The sequence below is a fragment of the Myotis nattereri genome, assembly GCF_964212035.1.
Source record: "Myotis nattereri genome assembly, chromosome: 5".
Taxonomy (NCBI): Eukaryota; Metazoa; Chordata; class Mammalia; order Chiroptera; family Vespertilionidae; genus Myotis; species Myotis nattereri.
Genome location: NC_138080.1, coordinates 94,056,877 through 94,079,202, shown reverse-complemented (window position 1 = coordinate 94,079,202; position 22,326 = coordinate 94,056,877). Strand labels below are relative to the sequence as shown.

Sequence of the window (22,326 nt, the reverse complement as noted above, 5' to 3'; positions counted from 1 at the left end):
TGCTCTTATAGAATCTTTGAGTCACAAGGATCCTAAGAGAACATTCATTCATTCATTTATTCAAAAAATGCTTTCCTTCCATATGACAACACAACTCTAGGATCTAGGGATACAGTGGTAAACCAAGCAAATAATATTTACAAATGTTAATAGTAATCAATTATTAATAGTGAAATTTTGTATAGTGCTTTATACTCAAGGCACTGCTCTATAAAAAGTCAAATTCACATAATAAGCTTATATAATTATATAAAATAAATGAACCCTATGATCCTATAATGAGTTTATGAGTCAGTGCTATTATTATGCCCATTTTACAGATGAGGAAAGTGAGGCACAGAAAAGGTCAAGTAATTTGCTCAAGATAACAAAGCTAGTAAATTCTGGAGCCAGGATTTGAGCAGGAAGTGGATGTCCCAAAGCCTGTTCTTCAAGATTAATTAGTAACTGTCTTTCTATTAGTATGTCGCTGCCATTATGAGGATTAAATGGTAATTGGATAAGTAAAAACAGTTAGGTATAGAAATATTTAATGGTGTACTATATACATACATATACTATACAGATAGAAATTAATATAACCAGTAGTTAATATGTAATATACTACAGTGACAAAAAATAAAGCTACTAAGGAATATACGTTTTTATGGGTGGTCAGGGAAGGTCTCCATGAGAATTGCCATTTAAACAGAACCTAGATGAAGCTAGGCCAGGTTTTCATAGTCTGTTGGTTCTCAAACTGTGGTATGTGGACACCCCCGCCCCGTCCCACCCCCACCACCACCCCGCTCCAGGGTCCCCGCATCTGTGCCTGGTGACAGAGAGACAGGGTGGATAAGGCAATAGGCTAACCCCCTCCCCCCCACTTCAGTCCCCAACCAGAGCAGCTCAGTTTCCATCTGGTCCCAATTTTGGGGTCCTAAGTAAAGTGTGACTTTAAACAATTCCATGGCTTAAAAAGAAAAGTTGTAGACTGGTCACGTCCAACCTCTTTAGTTCACAGATAAAGAAACAGAGAAGAGGAATGACATGGTAAGGGCTCACCGCTGATCACGTTAGCACTGACAGTAAAAAGAGAAGTCGGGTTCCATAGTTTTGAATCTAGTGTACTTTCTAGATGCCAAACTCCAGCTGTAACCCTCCTCCCGCTCAGGACATCGCATGAATCTCTGGAGCGCAGAGAGAGCAGGTTTCATCCCAGAGACTGGGTTTCTCAGTTTGGAGACTTGGTCCCAAACTCCAGGCTTAGCAAGAGTAACTACCAGACACTCTGCCCTGTCCCTTGTATTCAATTAAACTGCCACCACCTCTGCCTCCTGTTCAAATTTATAGTTTCCTTAACCCAGTATATCCTTTCTTACTGTGTTACTGCACATACTTCTTTTAAGTTACTCCAAATCCTTTGTGTGAATGTGTATGCGCTCGGGGGTTACGGGGAGAGAATTTGCCCTGTGGGTTTGGCATGAATGCACATTTCTGAGTCTTCAAATAAATGAGACACCAGTCATGGACTTTTGGACACTATGATGTGACAGGCAACAAGAATGGATCTGGAGTAGCCTACCTGCCCGCTGGCCCTCAAATCATACAATTAAACATTCTCAGCCTCATTTGAAGTTCGGACCTCTTTCTGTGGAAACCGGCTGCTGTGATTATACCCGAGATCTGACCAAAACTCTCGGCAACTCTTACATTTCCGGCACAACCATCATTTAAGAAAAGCACACCTGCTTAGTTGCTCTTAAACTAAAGGAAGAACAAAATCCTCATCGGCCAACTTTAATTCTACAGCAACCCAAAGCCTCTGATTAACCAGCTCTGTTTCCCAGGATAAACAAACCAACCCACCGTCGTATTAAATGTGGAGCTATTCAAACTTTGCGTATCTGTTTAAAGAAGGAGAGGAAGCAGCCGGTTCCCGCTCTCGTCCACAATAAATCACGACAAGTAGAAAGGGAGATACATTTTGGGAACGGCAATCAGCTTCCCAGTACAGATGGGCTTCTAGGTGGCCCTTCCAATTTTTAATAATCTCCATAATTTATGTGTGAGCAAAAGAAGGCAAAGATGCCTACTGCACCCCTCTGACTTAGTACAAATCACTTTTATTTACTCAGGCAATACTTCACGGTCCAGTTAACTTCTTAATTAAAGACAGCAAGATGTTCATGTTCCATGCAAGTGGCACGGAAAATACTGTTTTGTGTGCAATATGTTCAGCTGGGAGTTGAAGCTGTTTCGCTTACTGGGGAGAAGCCACCGCAGCCTTCATTTGGTTTCTAAACTAACCACAGAGACAGGGCTCTACGCATCGCAACTAAATCATCGTCAGCAGAGCCTGTTCAGGCAAGGCTTATGCTTGTCTGCCAGCCCATATTACTTTATTTTTTCCCCCCGTCAGGCAGAGCAAGCCAATTCCACAGTTTCACCTTCTGTTACTTGTCTGCCTCCTCCCCATTCGTGATCTGTTTTGTTGTCACTGAGCTTGCTACTATTTCAAACTCACATGATTCAGACCAGGAGGAGAAATGGAGGCAAAGGAGAGAGAAACAAGAAGGGAGGAACAGGGAGCCACGAGTGACTAGAATCCTAAGAAGTCGACCTAATTTCTGGCCTTCTGCATGATGAGATACACACATTCTCATCCTCACAAACCAGGAGCTACATCCTCAGGGAACCTCAAGGGCTCATTAGAGAAACGAGTGAAGAGGTTGGGACGGAGACAATAGTGACTAGGAGAGACTGCCTCCCAAAGAGGCAGCTGCTACTTGGCTCGTCTTTAGGAAGATCAAACCACTTTGCCAGGGTTTCTGATTTTTTCATGAGACTCAGAAGAGTCTCTACTCATGTAGATTTTTTTTTAAAAAAAAGTCAAATCTCTAGGTATTAAAACATCAGAAACAAATTCATGTTAAAACACTGTGAATTAACTATACTTCTGTCATAAGCCTTCATATCAATAGTTCACTCAATAGTTCATAAGGCAGGTCACAGACTACTTCATTTCACCCTCACAATGAATCTGTGAAGCAGAGATATCCTCTCAGTGATTGGATCAGACATGATTAAGCTCTGTCTGGTATCATCCACTGTTGTTTCCAGTTTCCTTCTTAGAGCTGGTCTTCTGATGTGATGGTAGAATAGTTCATTTAGTGTGTGTTCTCTTCAATCTAATTTCTGAGTGGCATGAAGTCCCACGGCTTTCTTTCTACTCCCAGATGGAAGTTTTTATAGAGATAAACACTTTCTTATCAACTTATCTTCCAAAGTGATTACTATCATCCGAATCAATGTGTTGTGACTTTACCAGGGTTGCAACCTTCAATAATGAAATCAGATACAGTATTGAACATTGCAGGGATTGCTTACCCAATCTAATTCACCTCAGATCAATGAAACACAAAACCAAAATGAAGTCAAGTGTTGCTTCACTAGCTATCCTTACTTAGCGGGGTTGAGTAACCTTGTTCAACTGGACACTGGGAAAAGAAGGAGGCGCCCCATAAAATAGAAGCAGCTATGACCTATGGAGAATGATTCTGCAGTTCAGCCTTCAGTGAAGAGTCTTCCAGAGGCAGTCTGTAAGCAACGGTTAGGTACATCAGAAAGAACCAATAAGCCGCGGATGCCAGGTGGAGAATGGAAAGCTTCTCTGTGTGACGTTCACGTGACCATCGTGTGAGGTTATGATTACTAAGTATGGCAAATTCTATTGACTGCCTGCCCAACAGTCATTCCCAAGACCTTCTTTGCTACCAGAACCCCAATTTTGCTAAGCTGGCAATTATCTCTGTGTTTGAGGTAAGGGAAGCCCTATACACTACATCACCAGCTTCTAGTTTATTCTTTTGCCTTTCTGATCCAACATACCATAATTTTCCTTGTATAAGATGCCCCCGTGTATAAGACATCCCCCACTTTTCCAACCCAAAATTAAGAAATCAATATTTTAAACATAAAACAGAACACATTTTTATTTAGTAATTAGGGGCCCAGTGCACGAATTCGTGCACCTTGAAAGGAACTGTGGGCCATGAGGCTGCAGTGAGCACAGGGGCAGGTCTTTCCCCATCCTCTGTGCCCCCGCCTGGCCCCTCCCGCTGCAGCCCCCATTCCCCTGTCTGCTGGAAGCCCCACTCCCACCACTGCCATTCCCATGCGCTGACAGTGCCATCCCCACTCGCACCCACTGACGGTGTAGCTATTGGAGCTGGTGCCAGTAGCGGGTGTCAGTGGCTGCTGCCCGATTGCCCTTCAGGAGCAGGGAGAGGTGGAGAAGCCCTGAGGGGTGATTAGGGCCAGCGGCTGCCACTCACACCCACTGATAGCACCAAGCAATTGGGGCTGGTGCCGGGCACTGGCAGTGGGTGCGAGCAGGGCTGGCACCATTAGCAGGTGTGAATGCCTGGCGGGACAGCGGTGCATGAGAGCAAAGCATTTTCAGTAACCACCAGAGGCTCGGCCGGATGACAGTGACTGGCGCCCCTGCCTTGGTCTGGCGCCCCTGCTCACCTGATCCACCATCCCGCCACAGCTGACACCTGCCATGTTCTGTGCGCGCCCCCTGGTGGTCAGTGCACATCATAGCAACCAATTGTTTGGTTGTTCTGCTGTTCAGTCTATTTGCATATTAGTGTTTTATATATAGAGATTACCACAGGTAATGTTTACATACCAGTACTATTATGCAGCATACCACTTTATTCAGCCTCTGTTGCATCACTGCTCTCTTCTTCATCTCTATTAGTTCCAGACATATCAATTTCTTCAACTTCTATTGTATCACTGCTGTCTTCTGAGTCACTGTGTATACATGTGAGGTCATCCTCATAAACCTGTGGTATTTTCTGAGCTAACTTTGTTTGTGTTCTCATAGCCAACCCTTCTCTCCTCATGAAATTGAAGCACCATTTTGCCTTTCCTATAAAATCAACAATGTTCATTGCGCTTGCAAACATTCTTGCCTGACATTGAGTAAGTTTGGTTGACACACATAAGCCACTCTGGAGCTGCTCCATAATCCAAGTCTTCAGCCTCTGCTCCAAGTTTGCCCATTTTGCTGGTTTTCCTCTTAAGGCCTTCTTCTTTTCCAGCTTCTTAAGGAGCTGTTCTTCCTGTTTAGTGGGAGGAGGTCCAAATCATCTCTCTGCAGCTCTATTTTCATGCTCTTGTGCATAGCTGATTACATTCAGTTTGAATTTTGCAGAATGAGACAATTGCTTACCGTTATTTAACTTTTATTTTTTGACATCTTTATGGGCTCAGAATGCTCCAGTATCTGTTGCTTCTGTGCACTCTCCACCTCCAATTACAGCATCAGCTGATGTCATTAACAGTAAGGCTCATGACTGGAGGAAGCCTGTTTGACAAGGTATGGGCAGCTACGCACCCATGAGGCTCCCTTCTCGGCTGACTTCCATGTATAAGGCGCCCCTCGATGTTCAGTCTCACGATTTTAGAAAAAAATAGCATCTTATACACGGAAAAATACGGTATATATTTTCACTTTTTGTGACAACTCAAAGAAAGACTAATGCCACTGTTGTTGTCATGTCTAATATGTGATCCTCTATTTCTATCTCTGTGGTCATCCAGAAGAAAAACAGTCACGGCTATGCCCTGAGCCACTTCTAATCTCTCTCCTCAGCCAAACCAAGACACAGCCCAATCGCAGGCAAAAACAATCTTACTCTTCTTTAAGTTGCAAAATAAATCGATGGTTAAAAATGATCTTGATAAAATGGCATACACAATTTATTATTAAACTTATTTAGGTTTGCAAATTGTCTGATTTCATTTATTGAAGTTCTAAGAAGTGCAAGAGAATGTAAAGGACAGAAAGTAGATGGGTGGTTGCTTGCGGACAGGGTTGGGGAAGTAGGGAGGGTGCCACAGGATGAAGGCATGGAGGAACTCTTAGAGGTGACGCACATTCACTGTCTTGATTGTGGTGATAGTGTCACAAGTATACACATATGTGAATACTTCTCAAATTGCACCTTACATATGTATAGTTTATTCTTCATCAGTCATACCTCAGAAAAGCTCTTAAGCTTTTAAATATTATTTAGCTATACAATTTTTACTGTTAACATATTATTTGGAGGAAAAAAGTACAGAATAGCATGAAAAGTATGTTTTTGTTAAAATAAATATGGGAGGGGGGTCTCTAAAAATGTATATACACCCTTTGAATAATTATAAAGGCAGTGTTTATTAAAATACATTTCATTTTCAAAACTGAGCTATCAGCTGTTAAAGTGTGTATACAATTTTTAGGGACACCCTGTATACTCATGATAGATGGCTGGAGAAAATACAATAAATTGTTTAGCAGAATCATCTCCCGAACCTCCTTGTTATAGTTCCATTCCATGACTCCTTCTAGGATATAGTTTCCTCAAAGACAATGGATACGTTTACAATACTCTTGGTACCTTAAATGCCCAAGCCAGTATACTGTGAGTTCCAGTTAATTTTAATAATCATTGTGTACATAAACTGATTTGTTCTTTTTGACGATTTTAACATCATGGCTTCCTCTCTTTCACTAGGCACACAAGGAAATACATTTGTTGGCAATTCAACAATTGCACTCAGTTTAGTACAACTCAGTAGTTTAGATAGCATTCAGATATAATTACCCACTGCATCAAGTTGCTGAATTTCATTAATTACCCTAATCAATGCACATGAAGCAAATGACGCTTTGGGGAACTTTCCCGCTGCTCTTTGCTTGCAGGTGGATGCGGATCAATCCAGGCAAAGCAAATGTATTAATAATCCCTTCCAACCAGCAAATTCCACCACCCACCAGGAAACAAAAAATAAAAACCAGAGAAACAAAAAACAACCAAAAAACCACTCCTAAACAAAAGTTAATTTTGATAATACCAGTTAATAAAAGCCCAAGTATCTAGGAATCGCTTCTATCATGGCAAAAGAGGAAGAATGGGAGAAAAAGCATAGGAATGGGACGGTGGTTAACAGCAAAGCTTCAGAATATATGTCTGAGTGGAAATCCTTGCTCTGCTACTTCAGAACTGTGTGGCGTGGGACATACTACCTTTCCAAACTTCAGTTCTTTAATTGAGCTGTGATTACACTCAAGACTTCAGACTCGAATGCATCTCATTGCCTGTATCATCACCCCCTATGCTACTCTTTATACTCAGCTGATGGCAAGATAGATTTCCCCAGATTTGGATTCCCAAGGAACAATAATACTTCCTCTCAGCAGAAACTTACCGGCCGGGACTGGATTTCTTTGGCGTAGAGAGGCTGCAAGAATTCGGAGTCTCCTTCGAGCTTTAGACCTTTCTCTGTGATTCTCAAGTTTCCCATTCCATCCTGAAAGAGAGGCACAGAGATAACAAGAAAATGCAATTAGTCAAACTTTCAAAATATCTCAGGCTTTTGTGTTAAAACAAAGCGATTGCCCTCCTTTTTTAAAAGAGAGAGTAGAGCCCTAACCGGTTTGGCTCAGTGGATAGAGCGTCAGCCTGCAGACTCGAGGGTTGCAGGTTCGATTCCGGTCAAGGGCATGTACCTGGGTTGCGGGCACATCCCCAGTAGGAGGTGTGCAGGAAGCAGCTGATCGATGTTTCTCTCTCATCGACGTTTCTAACTCTCTATCCCTCTCCCTTCCTCTCTGTAAAAAAAAAAAAAAAAAAAAAATCAATAAAATATATTTTAAAAAAAAATAAAAGAGAGAGTAGAATGAGGGGTAGTTGGGACCAAACAAATACATAAAATACCAGAAGGCACTGTTCAATGCAATTATGCATCCTGTCCTCTTTGCTCACTTATGCTAAGAAAATTATATTCTGAGCAATCTGTAATGCCCCTCAGGCATTCACTTGCCTAGATGAAGGGGGTCCTTTTTGCTAGGCAAGGCAGTGCAGAAAGAATGGAGGCAGGTGGTGAATGGGAAGAGAGAAGAGATGATTCCTTACGTTAAAATCAGAGACCCTTTTTTCTAAAACTCTATGCAGAAACCACAAACTGGCAGTCTGTGGGTCAAATCCAGCCTACAGACAGGGTGTATTTGGCTCCCAACACATTTAGGAAGTCAAATTAGTTACTGACATTTTTCCTAATAGTTTATTCGAGAAATATTAAAATATAGACAAAAGTATACAAGCTGAAGACTCAATTTAAGAAAATAAAGCATATACACACATACTAGTACACATACACACATACATACATACACGCTTTAAAAATTTATTCCTCTATTTTGACATAATGACATTAGAAAACGGAATGATTTGAATTAAAAAAATCCAGGTTGTTCAGCTACTCGTAAAAAAATGGAATTCCCGGCAAGTCTCAGCCTGTCTTCTACCATCAGCCGGACTTCAGCAGCAGCCACCTGCCTGAACCACGCTCCAGCCCATTTCACTCACTCTGCTCACACCCCTGCAGTTTCTCACCAGAATCTCCCCTGGCACTGCCATGCGCTCTGTACCTCATCACATTCATCACTGACACCACGTGGGGGAGGGGGCGTGGGATATGGCCAAGCAGAAAATGAGCACTTTCCCCCTCTCCGCTTCATAACAGCAGTTTGACCTGTGGCTGGGAACACATCTCTCAGGTAATATTGCTCTTTCCTGGATAGCATGCCATCTGTATGTTTCTATTTTGAGTTCACTCAGGTCCCTTATAAAAATAAAATAGTATTTGCATATAATCTATGCTCATCCTTCTGTATACTTTAAGCCATTTCCAGATTTCTTATAATGCCTGATACAATATAAATGCTATGTAAATAACTGTTAGACTCTAAGAACCAAGATGGCGGCATAGGTTAACGCCGGAGTTTGCTGCCTTGAACAACTACTTCAAAAGTGAAACTAAAAAACGGAAAGGACATCACCCAGAACCACAGGAACGCTGGCTGAGTGGAAGTCCTACAACTAGGAGGAGAGAGAAATGCACACGGACACTCAGAGGAGGTGCAGTGCTGAAGTCAAATTATGAGGTGCGGAGTGCGCGCAGCAGGCTGGCAGCAGAGGGCGTGGTTGGCGTTTTCAATCGGGAGGGAGTCGCAGACTCTGAGCTCCAGATACAGGCGAGTCTTTAGGGACCCAGACTCAAACGGGAGAAGCGGGACTGTCTGGTTTCGGTCAGAGCGAGTGCAGCTTTCTCTCCGAGGTTTGCAGCCGTTGCTGGGACTCAGAGAGGCAGAGCCCCTGGGGACAGGACTGAGAGCTGCCATAACTGCTCTCTCCAGCCCACCCTGTTGATCCTGTGCGACCCGCCCCGCCCAAGCCCTGCACAGAGGCATTTGCCGGATAGCCTCAGGCAACGCCAGATTAGCACCTCCCTAGAGGACAGAAGTTCTCTCACTGCCGACACAGCTGATTCTCATAGCCACTTGTCCTGGAGGTCAAACCCTCCCTGGTATTAGCTACAACAATCAAGGTTTAACTATAAGACTGCGCACAAAGACCACTAGGGGGTGCACCAAGGAAGCATAACAAAATGCGGAGACAAAGAAACAGGACAAAATTGTCAATGGAAGATATAGAGTTCAGAACCACACTTTTAAGGTCTCTCAAGAACTGTTTAGAAGCTGCCGATAAACTTAATGAGATCTACAAGAAAACTAATGAGACCCTTGATGTTATATTGGGGAACCAACTACAAATTAAGCATACACGGACTGAAATAAAGAATATTATACAGACTCCCGACAGCAGACCAGAGGAGCGCAAGAATCAAGTCAATGATTTGAAATGCGAGGAAGCAAAAAACACCCAACCGGAAAAGCAAAATGAAAAAAGAATCCAAAAATGCGAGGATAGTGTAAGGAGCCTCTGGGACAGCTTCAAGCGTACCAACATCTGAATTATAGGGGTGCCAGAAGAAGAGAGAGAGCAAGATATTGAAAACCTCTTTGAAGAAATAATGACAGAAAACTTCCCCTACCTGGTGAAAGAAATGGACTTACAGGTCCAAGAAGCGCGGAGAACCCCAAACAAAAGGAATCCAAAGAGGACCACACCAAGATACATCATAATTAAAATGCCAAGAGCAAAAGATAAAGAGAGAATCTTAAAAGCACCAAGAGAAAGAAACTCAGTTACCTACAAGGGAATACCCATACGACTGTCAGCTGATTTCTCAACAGAAACTTTGCAGGCCAGAAGGGAGTGGCAAGAAATATTCAAAGTGATGAATACCAAGAACCTACAACCAAGATTACTTTATCCAGCAAAGCTATCATTCAGAATTGAAGGTCAGATAAAGAGCTTCACAGATAAGGAAAAGCTAAAGGAGTTCAGCACCACCAAACCAGGATTATATGAAATGCTGAAAGGTATCCTTTAAGAAGAGGAAGAGGAAGAAAAAGGTAAAGATACAAATTATGAACAACAAATATGCATCTATCAACAAGTGAATCTAAGAATCAAGTGAATAAATAATCTGATGAACAGAATGAACTGGTGATTATGATAGAATCAGGGACATAGAAAGGGAATGGACTGACTATTGTTGGGGGGGAAAGGGGTGTGGGAGATGCGGGAAGAGACTGGACAAAAATCGTGCACCTATGGATGAGGACAGTGGGTGGGGAGTGAGGGCGGAGGGTGGGGCGGGAACTGGGAGGAGGGGAGTTATGGGGGGGAAAAAAGAGGAACAAATGTAATAATCTGAACAATAAAGATTTAATTAAAAAAAATAACTGTTAGACTCTAATAGTTGTTATGCTTAGGGAATAGTGGCAAGAAAAAGTCTGTACCTGTTCAACCCAACCCATCATGGTAGGCCTAACTACATAGTACATGTCGGTAACAATGTAACATTTTCCCACATATTTTTGATCCATGGAAAATTGAATCTGCAAATGCAGAATCCGCAGATATGGAAGGCCGGCTGTAATTGTGTGCTGTGAGCCATGGAAAGTCTCAAAAACATTAAGTCCCTTTCCGTTCTGGCCTCTGAGACTGTATCACAGGTGGTACATAGCCAAAGGGGAACAGCAAGGAAGGTACCAGAATGACTGAAGTTTGAGAAACATTCATCTCATCAGTCAATTAACTCCTTTGCAATAGTAACTTCCCTTTTCTTAAATACCTGACTTGTTAGAAAACTCACTACAAACTTGACGAATCTATCATTTCTTCTACCTACAGTTTCTTCCTATTATTATTCATCGTCACTTCATTTTTCCAGTTTCCCTCCCAATCCTTAGTTCTGCCTAAAGGTATGTGGTGGGAAAGGCCTTCAGTGTGAATTTTTTTATTGGCCTGTATTTTGAGAATATAACGCAAAGCAGATTAGAATAGCCAACTGATGTGGTCCACATTAGAGTCTCCTTTATGGCTCTGTAACTATCGGACTGGATTTGATACACATCAAAACAGCTTGAGAACAGCCTCATTGAAACCATTTCCCCTTTAACTGCCTAAGGACCTGAGGAGCATTATGCTAAACAAAATAAGCCAGTCAGAGAAAGCCAAGTATCACATGATCTCACTCATATGTGGAATCTAATGAACAAAATAAACTGCTGAATGAAATAGATGCAGAGACCTAGAAGCATGGGACAGACTGTCGAATCTCAGAGGGACAGACTGCCGAATCTCTGGTCCAGACTGGCTGCTTGAGTATGTCAAATGGACAATGTTCTGTAAAGTGAGTATAGATTAAAGTGATTTTAGAGTGGCAAGACAAGAGACTGAAATATTAATTTGTTTCCTTCTTCACATCACTCATGCCAAACCTTGGCCCTTTTCATCACCATTTCAAACAGATTCCCAGGCTTTGTAATCACAAGGCTTAGAGATTTTGAGAGCAAAGCAGCAGAAAAAGCCGAAAGCATTGAGTGTGTGTGTGTGTGGGAGTGGGGGTGGGGGGAGGTTGGTCTCACCTATTGTACAAGGTAACTCTGATTGAATGGATTGTGCCAGGTGTGCTGGGACGGGAAGCAAGAAGGAGAAGAGACTTTTCCCAGCTGGGGGTGGACAAGAGGTCTGTGATTGCCATGAGTTCCATAGACCACTGTCCCCCCAGTGTCCCCAGGAGGGGTTAGGACCTCAGAGGGAAGTGGGCTCCAGACAGTCCAAGGTTCCCCTCCCCCAGGAATAGCAGAGAGGTCTCTTCTCTAGACCTAAAGGGACCACGTGGGTCGGACCACAATTCTCTCAGCCAGTGCCAATGAGAGACAGTGACTGGTGGGCCCAGGAGCCAAGCACGGGGCAAAGCACTGGGGCATCCTGAAGATCCTAGCGACGCTGGAATGCCCTGCTGGGCCTTGTGGGAGGGGCTGGGAATCAGGATTGCATTGATTTGAAGAGAGTACTATTTCGTGCTCCCCGGAATTTCCTGCTCCATCAGCATGAACAGGTTTTTAATCCCGTCAGCACATTTTCAAGCTGGAAGAAATGCCAAGTCCTATTTCAGTCAGCAGGTCCCGAGGCTCTCTCCTGCCAGAGCACTTTTACTGGCCGGCACTCCTTAGTGCAGATTAAAGCAATTTTATCTAGACACAGATTGGTTTTTGAAGGTAAGCTTCATGAGGGGTAGGGTTTTTGTCCGCAGTAGTTTCAATTTCTAAAACATTGCCTAGCTCAGAGTATGCAATCGGCAAATACTTGCCACGGGATAGAATTGCTTCCTTCTGAGTGCTGCATATTGAAAGTTATTGTGGGGATTATAAGAATGATAAGACCTAGGCCCATCCCTGGGGTAGATGCCAATATATTAGAGCATGCATTCTCAACTAGTGCGATACAGCCCCCAAAGGGGGGAACCCTGGTGATGGGGGGGATGTGAACACCTATGCAGTAAGCTCCCTGACATTGGTCTTAGCAATGTTTTCTCAGATTTGACTCCAAAGGCAAAAATGAGCAAATGGAATTACATCAAACTAAAAAGCTTTTGCACAGTGAAGGAAACCATCAACAAAATTAAATAGGAGATGATATTTGCAAATCATATATCCGATAAGGGGTTAATATCCAAAATATATGAAGAAGTCCTATAATTCAATAACAAAAAGAAACAATTCAAGTGAAAAATGGGCAGAGGATCTGAATAGTAGACATGTTTCCAAAGAAGACATACACATAGCCAGCAGCACATGAAAAGATGCACTTATATTTTATAACAGCTTATAAAGTTGCTTTTAACAATTTATAGAGCCAAGGCTATAGTATTGGAAGCATTCTGTATTTCCTGGTTGCCAGGAGCACTATATGGATGGGCATTCCTTGGTTTATTCTTTTCCTGGGGGTGAACCAAAGAGGAGGGATTCCTCCCACATACACGCACACAGGTAATGAGCCTAATTCTCTTTATTTCCAAATTGTTTTTTTTCTCCTTGCCCTTTAGGGCATTCCTAGCAGTCCTTTGGAAACCACTTTTTCTCAGTCACTGGAACACACACACACACACACACACACACACACACTTGGGTACATTGGCTAAGAATATGAGTTCTGAAATCAGACTGCAAGGGTTAAATGCTGGCTCGACCACTTAACTTGTTGGTACCCTTTCTACAGCTCACTCTTCCTTAAATAATAAAGATAATTATATTTTCTAAATTTGAGGGATACATGAGACAATCCATGTGTATCAGTCTAAAGAGGCTAGGTTATATACCACAGTAACAACAACAACATTCTCAATGGCTTCAAACGAGTAAGATTCAATTCTTACCCAAGCTACATGTAGGGGGAGGTTTAGCAGAGAAGTCAGTCTATAGGATGACACAGGAGTGACCATTTGAACACTTGGCTTCTCTCTGTGTCTTTGGAGACAACTAAGATTATATTTCCTCACTAATGAAAGTTTGGCCATGAGATATGCTGTGGCTGGGAACTGTGAGCATAAATGAACTAACTTGCAGCAGGTGCTATAGCAGCCCGGGTGTGCTTGCCTGGGCTCTCCTATTAGTCAATCCCTCTATCTGATTGAAAGCTTCTCACAGACAAGGGCGGAATCTTCCGTGTCTTTTCTTCCCAACCACCTATCATAATCCCTGACACAGAGCAGACAGACAGTCCAGAGTGACTGAGGGGAGGAAAAGTCTGCTGTCAGCCACAGAGAACTGCGAATGCAGCTCCCAGATGAAGCCAAGTCTGCCTGGTGAGTCCACGGCCCCTGGGTACCACTCACCCAGACCAGAGCTGCTCTTGCTGGCCATTTGGGAAAACAGCCAGATCAACACGGGGATGGCTGTGCACCTCTAGACGTCAATGCAAGATTAGCCTTAAAGAATGTTTGCGAGGAAATGTAAGCACATTGCATGGAATCGTGAGAAAAGCATGGTTCTCAGGTGCCAGCCTCAACCTTCCGCTGGCTCCCAGTGCAAACCCGGACAAGCCTCACTGCTCTCGTCTGCTTCCTCTCCCCCCAAAATGGCAGCTACGCAGCATAAACATTAAGGTCTTTTCCTCTTAAAGAAAGTCCTCTTCTACGATGCACAGGAATGGGATGTTCTTCAGACGACAAATTACAGCTGCGGCAAGACACCGGGGCCCACAACTCAGAAATGCTGCAATTCGGCAGTTTTTGCCCAACAAAAACAAAACAAAAAAAACGCCACAGCTCTTCAAAATCACTCCAAATGCACACCGGATTCTGGGAGGATTTAGGCATAAGAACCAATGGTAGCACAGTGCTCTGAAACAGAAACTTGTAAGCAACCTTCAAAAAGAGACATCGGCGGAGAATTTATCGATTGTCGGGGCGGGAAGAAAATGAGAGATGGATACCAAAGTGCACCTCGTCGCATCCCCTGTCCCAGGTGAAAAATGTGATCTCCTGCGTGGCGAGCTGTTCTTGATAAAGGTGGGGGCTCATTTGTCTTTAGCCGACACCAAAGAAAACAACTGAAATATGACCAGGCCTCTGCTGAGCGTTCGGATGAAATCCCTACAGTGGCCATCCTGCCGCCGGACGAGCAGTTCCTACCAGTACAAAGCCTCATTAACACGCGGGCCCAATGATATTAAAAACGCACGCTGTGAAAATCCCTCCCCAAATAGATTCTTTCTCTGGAGTAAAACACCAAGGGAGCTACCTGTCCTGTCTTCTCTCTGTTTTCATTAGGAAAAGTTGTCAGTTGTACACGGCAGTGTCTTTTATGAGACGGCGAGTTATAGCTTCAAAGGGCCCAGTGCCTCTCTGATGCTTGTGAGAAAGGTTTAGAGGGATGAGTTCAGAAACAGGAAGGCTAGTGCGTGGACTCCTGGCACTAGAGCCTTCTTACCTCCTAATTTGGCCCTTCTGTTCAAGTTTTGATGCCCAAATTGGCCTGCCAAAGCTTAGTATCAGATGTATTGCAGTCCTACAGACGTCTTGCCAGTTTCTACAATTACCTTGAGCCTTAAACAAAGGAGAAGCAGTAGTGATCCACAGGTGATATCTACTGCTTCTCTGGCACATACCCCTGAGGCCTAATATTCTTCCCATGTTACATGCAAGGGTTCTTGAAACAGTGGGACAACGAATGCAGCACAGGGAACTACCAAATCCTCAGAAAATCCTGTCTGCTCAGTGAACAAAGGCATGTACTGTCTGTTTTTATTATTATTATTATTATTCAGCATTACACAGCCAGAGCTCTGAAGTACTATGAAGAATGAGGCAGCCCCAGAAAGGAGAGAGTGAGGAGAGAGGGGAGGGTATACTTCAGGCAGGAGGAGCAAGAAGTTGTCTCGGCAGAAACCCAAAAGAAGTGAGTCACCATGGGAGATCCAGGGGAAGGGAAACTGAATCTGGTACATCGAGGAACACCGAGAAGAACTCTGTGTAAGATAGAGGGCAGTTGTAGATGAGTTCAGGATGGAAGGGACCAGACTTACAGAGCATCTTGGAAAAGTTTCTATGGCCTAGTCTGGATTTTCATTCTACATTTGAGCAGTGCCAATGGAGTATGTTAAGGATGGGTGTGATGGGAACTGGTTTACATTTTAATTTAGATAAATTCCAACAAGACTTCACAAGAGTCCAAAACTTTGATGTACTGACTACCTTAGAATTCATTCCAAAAGTAGTGTTCTAGTAAAAAGAACTTGATGATAATGGGTTCTACAATTTTGTTCAACTTAAGTAATTATTTTGGAATGGATTTCCCACTTCCTCTGCCTCGCCAAATTCATAGAGCACAATGATCAAGACCATGAGTTATGAAACCAAAACGATCCATTTTGGGGTCCAGATGCCATTACTTACTAGTCATCAGACCTTCCTTGAACCTTTTATGTCTATGAAATGGGGATTATGGTGCCCTTCTTTGAGGAGTGTGTGTGTGTGTGTATGCGCGTGCGTGCATGTGCACCTTTGATCTGCTTAGCAGGGTGCCTGGCACATGCAAATACTCAATAGCGCCCTATACTGAACCATCCATCCCCACACCCCCCAGCTCCCACATCCATCACCTTCGTCCTTCCTTTTCTGAATACCTTCTCTCATCTATGGCAGTCACACTCTGCCACACACTATTTCGCACTTCCTTGACTTGATGTGCTCTGAGAGGCTTGTGCTGGAGGAAGGAAAAAGAGGGTCACTGACAGAGCTGCCAATGTCAAGAGGATGCACAAGGCAGGAGATAAGGGCAGGTATGAAGAAGCAAAAAGGAATCTGCCACTAAATTTGTCTCAGACAGTTTCTAAGAGAAAGTGAAGGGATTAGAACTCACCCGATATCTTAAAGCTAGGAATTCAGGAGGAAAGGAAAGGAGAAGGGCTGTCTTAGGGTCTGTAAAAAATTAAGACTGCCTTCCTCTCTGAAAAAGATAGCACTTTAATGATTTTAACTGCATATAATCAAATCATCAAATATTAAAAGACTGAAACTGGTTAAAAGGATTCCATTTACCTTTCATTTCCATTTAATTTGTCTGCCAGATATTACCCACACCCTCCATCCATCCCTTAAGAAGGGGAACTTTAACAGTCTGAACAGTTTAAGAGGCTCAGAAGTGGGGAAATTCTCTGGGCAAGAAGAACAGACAGCATAGGAGATCAAGACTATATAGTGAACCAAATTAAATCACAACCAGTTTTTTAAACTTTCTTTGGGATAGTAACTGTGGTGGTTAATTTCGCGTGTCAATGTGATTAGGCCATGCTGTGATCAGATATCTGGACAAACATTATTCTGGGTGTGTAGGTGGGAGCATTTCTGGATGAGGTTCACATTTGAACTGGTAGACGCTGTAAAGCAGACTGCCCTCCCTATGTGGGTGGGCCTCATCCAATCAGTTGAAGGCCTGACTAGCACAAAAAGGCTGCCCCTCTCGTGAGTCAGGGGGAATTTTTCAGGTTTGAATTGAATCCTGGGTTCTTTCTAGTACCTCAGCCTGCTGTCTTTTGGACTAGAACTTAAATATCAGTGCTCTGTTTTCTCCAGCCCTAGGACTCGGACTATAACGGCATCATCAGCATTCCGAGTCTCCAGCTGGCTAGCTGCAGATTCTGAGACCGGTCAGCCTCCATAATCATATGAGGCAATTCCTTATAATAAATCTCTTTACACACACACACACACACACACACACACACACATCCTATTGGTTCTGCTTCTCTGGAGAACGCTGACTAATTCAGTGGTAGAGAATTTTATCCCCACATTCAGTTTACAGAAAGAGAAGTATATCAGAAAAGCAAGTGAGCATGACTTTGAATGAAAAGAAATATTCCATGTTACATAATCTCCACATCTGCCACTCACTCCTTACAGATGTGAACCAACCCTTCTCTGGGAGAGAACATGAGACTTTCTTAGCTTTGTTTGGGAAAATGGCCACCATTGTCATAGACTATTAGTCACTTCTGCTTCCCAGGAGAGGGAAACCCCATTATGTGACAGTATCAAGAGTTCTCAAGCACTAAGTTAAAACTTTCCCTTGGATCTCTGCCAGGAAAGGTGGCCAGGCTTAAGTTTACAATGTGGTCATGTAAGAATGAGCGATGTCACAACTACAAAAAGCTTAGAGCAGTGGTTCTCAACCTTCTGGCCCTTTAAATACAGTTGCTCATGTTGTGACCCAACCATAAAAATTATTTTCGTTGCTACTTTAGAACTGTAATGTTGCTACTGTTATGAATCGTAATGCAAATATCTGATATCCAGGATGGTCTTAGGCGACCCCTGTGAAAGGGTCATTCGACCACCAAAGGGGTCACGACCCACAGGTTGAGAACCGCTGGCTTAGAGTAATCTTGACCTTGCTGGCAATGGGGCTACCACAGATTCTGAGAAATTAACTGCTTAACACATGGGAACTTGTCAGACAAGTTGGTAAGTAGGCAACTAGACGTTGGAAGTAGGGTGCTCCTTTTGGTTAAGTGTCTATTCCATGTGCTTACAGAAGGGTCTTGAGAGAGTTGCCTTTGTTTTATTAATGGCTCTCTCTGTATACTTTGTGTATAAGCCAGACCTAGTGAGTCAGATTCACTTTCTCCTACAGTCTCTACAACACACGAATGTCAAAGAGGTGAACCAACAAGCAAGCTCCCTCTCTTGGTCTCAAAACATGGCAGAAAGAAAGAGATGCATAAAAGGAGAAGAAAGAACAGAGTCCCTCGTTACGGCCGAGAAGACCTCAGGTTAACAAAAAATGCCCATCTGAGGGGCACCTCTGCTATTCAGGAATGTCGGACATACCTGTTACGGTAACAACTTTTTGCACGTGTAAAGCTCTTCCTATTAAAAAAAGGAAAACTTGTCCCCAAAGGTTACATGGCACATCTTCCTCATTTACTAGCACTTTCCATTTGGGCTCCAATCCTATTATTCAGGAGATGTGAACTGGCCAGTGGGAACATTTCCAGCAACAATACTTCAGAATTAAAATCTAATTTAACCAAGATGACCCCCAGAAATTACAAAGCTCAGGTAAAAGGAAACCCTTTATCATAAAGGGCCACGCGTTTTTCATTCCACCGAGAGTGTGCTGGGAAAAATCGCCAATCATTTTTTATCATCTAAGCCACCTTTCTCATCACACAGTGCCTTGTAATGGGCAAGCAGTAAAAAGAACAGCATGTCAACTAACTGATATATGTGTGAGAATGAGCCCAGGTCCGGGAAACACAAAAAAAGTCATTTCAGAGTGGCTGAATAGCTTGGGAAAAGTCACAGTTTAAGCAAGTAATTATACAATGAAGATATTAGCTTAGGGAATAACTCAATACTTTCAGATTTAAAATTGTCTTTTTTTTTTACACAGAGTAGTGAAATAGCAGCTTTAGTTTCAAAAAGACCCATTCCCATATGCCAGTCCTATTCTCTATTCCTTACGTGACCTTGCACAAGTCACTTAGTATTTTGCACCTCTGCTTGCTCTTCTATAAAATACAAGTAAACTACCGAGGTGGATGGGTGAGTACTTAACATGTTTGTCACCTAGCGTAGAAAGTGGCAAGCTGCGGGTGTTTTATAAATGTTCTGTCCTTTCCTTCAGTTAAAAGTTGAAAGAGATTTGGCCTTAGCATGCTCTGTCTTCTTAGGGGAATAAAACAAAAACAAACAGATAAAAAAAAACACAACCCACCCTGCTCCTGTTAAAGGGAGAGATTCTTGAGGCTGGGCTTATTGCAGCTTTTCTCTCTCTTTCATAATAATGTCAGGTGCCAGAGAACGAGTTCTTCAGTGGATCCAGACGGAAGCCCACAGTTATTTCCCTGAGGTCCAGGCAGACACGCGGGAATCACCCAGTTAGTTTCTGTATATTGGAAAGACCTGATTTCCGAGTTGCCAATTTCAGACAACTGTTAGGTATTCACAGAGTTTCTTTCTGTTGCTGTAGATTTAAGCTCCAAATCCTGAAACACAGCACAGCCAGGCCGAGCAAGCCACTGTAACAGGCATCAGGCAACTCCCTCTCTCACCTGGATTTAGCTCCAGTCTGGGTTATGGTGCGATGAGACTCGCTCTAAACTCTGTCCCCGAGTTAAGAATGTCAGCAGAGCTGCCTCAAAGCTGTCTCTAATCTCCAAGCTCTGCAAACTTGAGAAAGAGAAACTATGGCGAGCAGCAGGGTTTTACTGAAAGTCAATACCTAGAATATTGTATCAATTATTTAGAAAACGGAAGTCACATCCAAACCAGACATTTTGAACACACTGGCTGGCCCAGCAGGTAGAGAAGAGTGCATCTCAGTCTAAATGGATGGAGCGGCACGCAGTTCACCTTTTCAGGGTCACAACCATACCCTTGACTCCCCACACAGCAAGTACGAGGTACCAGGCTGCTTCCGGAGCTCCTGCCCTCAGGCCAGGGGTTAGGAAATACAGAAGGAACCCACAACTACCCCCGGATTGACTCCACTCACAAAGGAAGGAGTAGAACTCCTTGACTCCCTTTTCCTTTTGGTCGTTCGTGAACAAAGACGGAAAAGAGCAACCTGTGAAGAACCATGTGTGCAGCAGGAGTCAGTAAGCCTTTCAGATGACATCCTGTGTCACCTGCGATTTGTACGAGTCCCCTCTCTTCAACCTCAGGGCGAATGCCTTCCCTCTAGCTACGATTTGTTGTCGTCTAAAAATGCTGCAGTCTGACTCCTGTTAAATATCAAGCACGTGCAGAAGAAAAGGAACATTTCTGTCTAAGCCAAGTCCATGAACTTGGGCTCAGAGGAAGAACACACTCCACGCCAGCTACCCTGGCCTTCTTCCTGGTCCTCCAACCACAGGTCCAGCGTCCAGGCCTTTATATCTGCTGTGTCCGCTCACTAAAATGCTCTTCCCCAAGCTCTCTGCTCAGCTGGCTTCGTCACATAATTCAGGTCTTTGCTCAAATATCACCTCATACATCAGTGATGGCAAACCTATGACACGTGTGTCAGAGGTGACATGCGAACTCATTATTTTGGTTGATTTTTCTTTGTTAAATGTCATTTAAATATATAAAATAAATATCAAAAATATAAGTCTTTGTTTTACTATGGTTGCAAATATCAAAAAATTTCTATATGTGACATGGCACCAGAGTTAAGTTAGGGTTTTTCAAAATGCTGACACGCCGAGCCAAAAGGTTCGCCATCACTGTCCTATATGAAGCTTCCTCTGGCCACACTACCTAAGATAGCACCCATTTCTCCATCTATGCAGGTGCACTGCTCAATATCCAACAGCCCACTTCTATGTACTTGAGGATGGTTGGTACCCCCTCTAAAACATGGCTCCATGGAGAGAGAGACACTGCTTTGTTTATTACTGGAACAATGCCTGACATATAGTGGGAGATCAGTAAGTAAATAAAAAAATAAATGTGTTATCTTGGACAAATCACTAAAGCTGTCATTTTTTTTCTTATGGATATATAAAATAACGATACTGAACGCCTTTAAGTTTTGCAAAGAAGTGAAAACACTTTGAAAAACTGCTTGATAAACCCTAAACTTCACAATTAGTAAATTGCTTTTGTCATCCTTATTGTTAACCAGCTCGTCCATCACAGTGCCAGGTAGCAATGGATTTGAAAGCTTTGCCTTGATTTGTAAACTTGTCCAAGAGGGACCTCTTGAAAGCAGTGATCATATTTTATTTTATTTTTCTTTAGGCCTGACTTAAAGTAGACACAATAAATTCTTGTCGATTGACAGATGGAGAAATGGATGGATGGAGTAAATAAGACGCCTTAGAGGAGATGTAAAAGGAAAGAAGATGGGAATTAAGACAAACACTAGATGCGGTAACAGAGCAGCACCTAAAGGCTCCCAAATCAGGCACCCTGAAAAATATTTGGATGGAGCCCCAGGCCAGAGGTCTGGCCTGAATCACTGATCAGAAATCACTAAAACTGTCATGGTTAATTACATGCTCATAAACTAGAGGTCGTACATGAGCCATGAATCCTCTGGGTTAAATGACAACAGAAACAAGGCCCTCAGGAAAGATGAGAATTCCTGTACTTAAGGGTATGGCCAGCCCAAGGCCTGAAGGCAATGGCAGGGGCATTTCGTTAGAGTGGAAATGAACATGCTGATGTAACTAGTTTATCAATGCATGGTCAGAAATGACACTGGGCTCAGTCCTGGGTGGGTCTGGGCACTGGAGATCTCTTTTGATAAAATGGCATTCTCTCTAATCACATTTACTTTTAAAAATATATATATTTTATTCATTTTTTACAGAGAGGAGTGGAGGGGGATAGAGAGTTAGAAACATCGATGAGAGAGAAACATCGATCAGCTGCCTCCTGCACACCCCCTACTGGGGATATGCTCGCAACCAAGGTATATACCCTTGACCGGAATCGAACCTGGGACCCTTCAGTTCACAGGCCGACGCTCTATCCACTGAGCCAAAGTGGTCAGGGCTCACATTTACTTTTCACATCTTGTGACATTCATCCTAT

General features: G+C 43.2%; 1 protein-coding gene across 2 annotated transcripts in view; it reads right to left on the bottom strand.

The window, feature by feature from the left end:
* Positions 1-22,326, bottom strand: part of SGCD (sarcoglycan delta) — a gene marked incomplete at its 5' end in the record, with an annotated part of 735,784 nt that overhangs the window by 142,204 nt on the left and 571,254 nt on the right. For both annotated transcript variants that reach the window (XM_081092161.1, XM_081092162.1), the window contains one exon: positions 7,249-7,350. In XM_081092161.1, the coding sequence (XP_080948287.1) occupies positions 7,249-7,350 (102 nt within the window). The remainder of the gene's footprint in view (positions 1-7,248; positions 7,351-22,326) is intronic.